General features: G+C 50.3%; 1 protein-coding gene and 1 non-coding gene across 8 annotated transcripts; both read left to right on the top strand.

Moving 5' to 3' along the window:
- Positions 1-1,243: 1,243 nt before the first annotated feature.
- LOC146420921 (uncharacterized) lies at positions 1,244-4,989 on the top strand. Of its 7 annotated transcripts, XR_014848884.1 has the most exons (5): positions 1,249-1,269; positions 1,445-1,717; positions 2,532-2,569; positions 3,161-3,273; positions 4,770-4,989. XR_014848884.1 is itself a non-coding variant. In XM_085047881.1 (4 exons), exons 1-4 carry the CDS (start codon positions 1,253-1,255, stop codon positions 4,823-4,825), a joined length of 384 nt encoding a protein of 127 aa, XP_084904007.1. In that variant the 5' UTR covers positions 1,249-1,252; the 3' UTR covers positions 4,826-4,989. The 7 variants fall into 7 exon arrangements, 3 of the variants coding, with proteins under 3 accessions (XP_084904007.1, XP_084904008.1, XP_084904009.1); XM_085047881.1 differs by lacking the exon at positions 3,161-3,273; XM_085047882.1 differs by lacking the exon at positions 4,770-4,989 and having other exon boundaries at positions 3,161-3,580.
- Positions 1,872-2,062, top strand: LOC146420922 (U2 spliceosomal RNA). Its single transcript, XR_014848888.1, has one exon. It is a non-coding gene; the product is annotated as a U2 spliceosomal RNA (small nuclear RNA).
- Positions 4,990-5,000: the final 11 nt, after the last annotated feature.

Raw genomic sequence — 5,000 nt, 5'->3', positions numbered from 1 at the left:
CCTCCCCTGCTCTTACCGCAGCCCCGAGGGTCCCTCTGCTGCCCCCGAAAAGCCCCAGAAAGGGGCGGGAAATCCCCGATCCCCGCTGTCCCGAACCCGCCCGGCAGAGCGGCGATGGCCTGCGCCGTGCTGCATGAGGGAATATGCAAATTAGAAGGGCATGGGCGGGGTTTGGGGAGGCAGGCGTGGGTATGCAAATGAGAGAAAGCCGGGTGCGAGTGGCATCTTGGGAGAAAGGGGCGGGGCTATGCTAATTTAAATTACCTCATGCGCGAACGGCATCTTGGGAGAAAGGGGCGGGATTATGCTAATTTAGATTACCTCATGCGCGAACGGCCTCTTGGGAGAAAGGGGCGGGGTTATGCTAATTTGGATTACCTCATGCGCGAACGGCATCTTGGGAGAAAGGGGCGGGGTTATGCTAATTTGGATTACCTCATGCGCGAACTGCATCTTGGGAGAAAGGGGCGGGATTATGCTAATTTAGATTACCTCATGCTCGAACGGCCTCTTGGGAGAAAGGGGTGGGGTTATGCTAATTTGGATTACCTCATGCTCGAACGGCATCTTGGGAGAAAGGGGCGGGGTTATGCTAATTTGGATTACCTCATGCGCAAACGGCATCTTGGGAGAAAGGGGCGTGGTTATGCTAATTTAGATTACCTCATGCTCGAACTGCATCTTGGGAGAAAGGGGTGGGATTATGCTAATTTGGATTACCTCATGCTCGAACGGCCTCTTGGGAGAAAGGGGCGGGGTTATGCTAATTTGGATTACCTCATGCTCGAACGGCATCTTGGGAGAAAGGGGCGGGGTTATGCTAATTTAAATTACCTCATGCTCGAACAGCATCTTGGGAGAAAGGGGCGGGGTTATGCTAATTTGGATTACCTCATGCGCGAACGGCATCTTGGGAGAAAGGGGCGCGGTTATGCTAATTTGGATTACCTCATGCGCGAACGGCATCTTGGGAGAATGGGGCGCGGTTATGCTAATTTGGATTACCTCATGTGCGAACGGCATCTTGGGAGAAAGAGGTGGGGTTATGCTAATTTGGATTACCTCATGCGCGAACGGCATTTTGGGGGAAATGGGCGGAGTTATGCAAACTAGCCGAAACGCGGCGCGAGTTGCAGTCTCGGTAAAGGGGCGGGGTCATGCAAATTAAAGCACAATCCCGCATGAATGGCGTCTGGGGAAAAGAGGTCCGGCCATCCAAATTAGATCACTGCGCGCAGCGATCGGCGGCATCATGGCGGATGAAGATCGGTCAGGCAAACTCGATTCCTTAGCGGCGCGAATGGCATCTTGAGAGCTTTATTGGGGGATTTGCAGAGTTTAGGCCTCGGTGCGCGGGGGGCGCGGGGGGGAAATGGGGTTTCAAGCCTTTCCTGAGTCCCCGAAAAAAGACCTTTTTTCCATTTTTCCCTATTTATTCCCGCAGCTCCTCTCAGCCCCGGCTCGGCAAATCCAACCGCGTGGTCCGAGCGGCCAAAAGCCCGAGCGCGGCGCCTTCGCCGTGCCTCTGCCGGCCTGTCCGACCCCGCTGGCCGCGCCGAGCCCTTGCTGCGAGCCCCAGAATCCATGAAAAACTCCTGCAGCTCCCGAGCCTTTCCGCCTCTCCCGGAGCTCCCAGCGCCTCACGAGCTTCCCGCGCGGCCGGCCGGAGCGGCGGGGTGATGCATATTAGAGACACAGAGCACCGCCGTGATTTCGGGTCAGTGCTTCAGAAACATGTGCTGACAGTGCGGGAACACAGCGGGAAAGAGTCTCTAAATTGCTGGAAAGGAGGTGCGGGGCGGCGCGGGGGAGACAGCGAGGTGTGTGTTTGTCGAGCGGGGTGCCGCCGGGAGTGGGGGAAGGAGATAGTCATCGCCGCTCGGCCGTTTGGCTAAGATCGAGTGTAGTGTTTATAGTTATTTATTCGGTTTGGGGTACGTCCTTGATGAGAGGACTTTACGTTGAGCGGGTATTTGAGCTCGGGAGTTGGGTCCAAAGCTTGCTCCCTCGGCTCCGCACATCGTCCCGGTATTGGACTGCCTCCGGCAGCGGTGCATCCCCACCGCGGACCTTTCGACTGCCAAACACAGACTGAATGCATTCGGAAACACTAAACATCACAAGTCTGTGGGTATTCCCCCCGCGAGTTCCTGGCACGGGCTCGCTGTCATCCGGGAGCTCGCTCGCACGCCCGGTGCATCTTCCCGGCAATGCGGTGCCTCCGGGAACGGCGCACCCCGCACGGGGACATTACAGTAGTGAAAAAGCACAAGGAGAGAGCAGTTGCTTAACTGCTATGTATACTTGTCGCAATATCAGACGTTATTATGTGACAAAAGGTTTGTGGCGCTTCCGAAGGTGCCGCGAAGGCAGCGCTGTAGGTTGTGGATCCCGTCCATCCTTCTATCTCAGCGCCCGCAACATCTCGTGCCTTAGCCCCGCCTGTCCCAGGGACTCTGTTATAGGGCGCTAATAACGGCGAGATTAAGTAGGTTACAGTGAAAAGGGACAGCGCAAGTCTGCTTCTGCAGGTGCTACCGGAAATACCCGAATGGTGGAGAGAGCGAGGGTAAGTATGTCAATTCATAACGTATCTTTCTATTCTTTATCAAGTCAAACCACCTGCTTCCACAGCACTTCTGAGCTTCATTCTCGCTGTTTACAGAACACTCTTACAGGCCTGTCTGTGACTGACGTGATGGCTGCAGCGCCACGATGATCCATATCAACAGTGGCTGCTTTTTTCAATTCTCTTTTTTCTGGTATACTTTGTTCTTACTAGCTACTTAAGTCATCTCCTTCACTTGGGTAGCAGCATTCGTAAGACACTGGGTACTATACTGTGGCTTGGGAATAAATGGCCAGCCATAAAGGTAGTAAACAGCTTTGCTGCAAGACAGAAAATGTTTTCGAGATCTAACAAAAAGGTGGTTTTAGCCTGTGATTTTGTAATTATGGAACATTATTTATTGCTGAAACTCAAAAAGGCTACTACTTCTGCTGTGACACACTGCAGCCACCTGGATACGTGTCCTTCCCTAAAAAACAAGAAATAGACAACAGAAAAATTGCAGGAGTTCCTTACCTTAGGATGGTTTTTTTTTTTTTCTCTTCCTGCTCTTACCTTCTCATATCTCTTCATTTTAATGCACATTGAAAGGACTGCAATTATCAGTACGGGAGAACGAATCCTGAAGTGCTGCTTCTCCCTCTTGCTTGTCGTGTCACAGAATGCACCCGGAAAATACCATTCTATACCGTACAAAGTTCCAGGTATGGATACAAATAATAGAAAAACTTCATGAATTACTTTCCCCTACATAAGATTGCCCATGCTTGTAAAATCTGTAGGAATACATAGAAAAAATTGCAGATAAGGTCTGTATCAATTTCAATCCAGAGCACCATCATTTTAAATTCTTTAAAAAATACAGGTTTGGATGATGGTGCTACCACTTCTTACCTTACAAACTTTGGCAATACTGATCTCAAAACTGCTACACGTTTCTCCAAATATTTTCATAAATACTGGACAGTAAATAAGGTGTTAAGCTTTATACCTGAACTGAGTTATTACCTGTGTGTAGACTGCATAACTGACACGTGGCCTGCTGAAAAACACTTTAGCGTTAAACCGGATTTGTGCGGCTACATTCTGAGAGCTGCCGTGAAGTGCACCTCCTAGAATAGGCATGTACAGAAATTTGGCTTTCGCGTGGCCTACAAGAAAGAAGTGAAACCTTACTGGTTCTTTCAATGTCATCTGAAAGAAAGCACATCTGTCATTTTAAATACTGAAGGGCAACTCTCTTGACCTTCCTCCCCTGCACCCTCGGTGAGGCACTGCATGAGGCTTCGTAGGGTTTATGTCAGCCTTGGCACAAAATGCTGCATGGCTCATATGGTGGGTAACTTACAGTGTGTGTTCCACGTGCTATTCCGCTTAGCCGAGTCACACATAAGCGAGGAAGATGCTCTAAGGGGTACTTGGGAGGTACTGGTTGTGTAATCGTTCATTCTGAATGGGTCAGCAGCCCATAGCATTATAGCCTGTGAGCAGAGATGACAGCATGTAGGCAAAGGCCTCTTGTTCCCCCCTGAGCTGGGGGAGAGTGGGTACAAACCTGCTTCCTTCAAGTGTATCCTCTTTGCCTGCTGCATGCTGAGGCTTGGACAACTTGGAGTGCAGCTGCAGGCTTTGGCCTCTGTGCATACACACCTCTCCCAGAAGGTGAGATGACTTCATAAGAACTTTGCCTGGATGTAATCAGCTGGCTGAATGTCAGTGCAAAGTATCTGTCTTGAGGGAAACTTGTGGATGGAGTGAGATAGGAATGTTTGGGTGAGGAAGAATGAGGACTGTGTGATGACCATCCCTGGAATGGAATTGGAACTCCGCAGAGAATGGAGTGCATGCACTGTTAGGCAGCCTTTGCTGTATGCAAGTGTGAAGAAGCCCTGCAGATGGGAGCCATAAGGAAATATTCCAAAGCGGTGAGAATGATTAGAAGGTGTTAGAATTGGTGGTTCCAGTGGGATGACATGTGGGTGGGGTCAGGGATGGTGCACCTGTATGAGAAATGGTATAATACTGTGAAAGTGCAATGTGCAGGCATTGCTGAGCAGGCCTGAAGCCCTCCCCTGTGTCAGGACTTAAGCACGCAGCTGGTAGGTAGGAGGTCAAGGAAGAGACGGCGTGAGGCAGTTGGACTTGTACATGTGCAGAGCTGTTCAGAAATGACTGACGTGTGTGTTGCGTTCTCTTACAGACGGTGGTGTTTGGCTGCTGCTGGAGTTGCCGGTCCCTGCGAGGATATTGTGGTGATGTGGCATGCGTAGAGAAGAGAAAGATGGCATCTGTTCTGTTCCAAAAGATGTTGAAAACAAAATGACATGAAAGGCTACTGAAAGAAAATTGTTGTTACTGAGTGCTACTGTTGGAAAATGTATCAGGTTAAAAATGTTGTGTAACTGTAGTCAAAGGTTTTGTTTGGGTTTCC

Source organism: Lichenostomus cassidix, unplaced genomic scaffold, assembly GCF_008360975.1.
Source record: "Lichenostomus cassidix isolate B80296 unplaced genomic scaffold, HeHo_3.0 HiC_scaffold_621, whole genome shotgun sequence".
Classification (NCBI taxonomy): domain Eukaryota; kingdom Metazoa; phylum Chordata; class Aves; order Passeriformes; family Meliphagidae; genus Lichenostomus; species Lichenostomus cassidix.
This window is presented reverse-complemented; position numbering and strand designations above follow the sequence as displayed.

Coding starts and splice junctions, on each gene's coding strand:
- LOC146420921 (XM_085047881.1), top strand. Junction 1,718..2,531: donor GAGCACCGCCGTGATTTCGG/GTCAGTGCTTCA, acceptor CTGCTTCTGCAG/GTGCTACCGGAAATACCCGA. Junction 2,570..4,769: donor GAATGGTGGAGAGAGCGAGG/GTAAGTATGTCA, acceptor GTTCTCTTACAG/ACGGTGGTGTTTGGCTGCTG.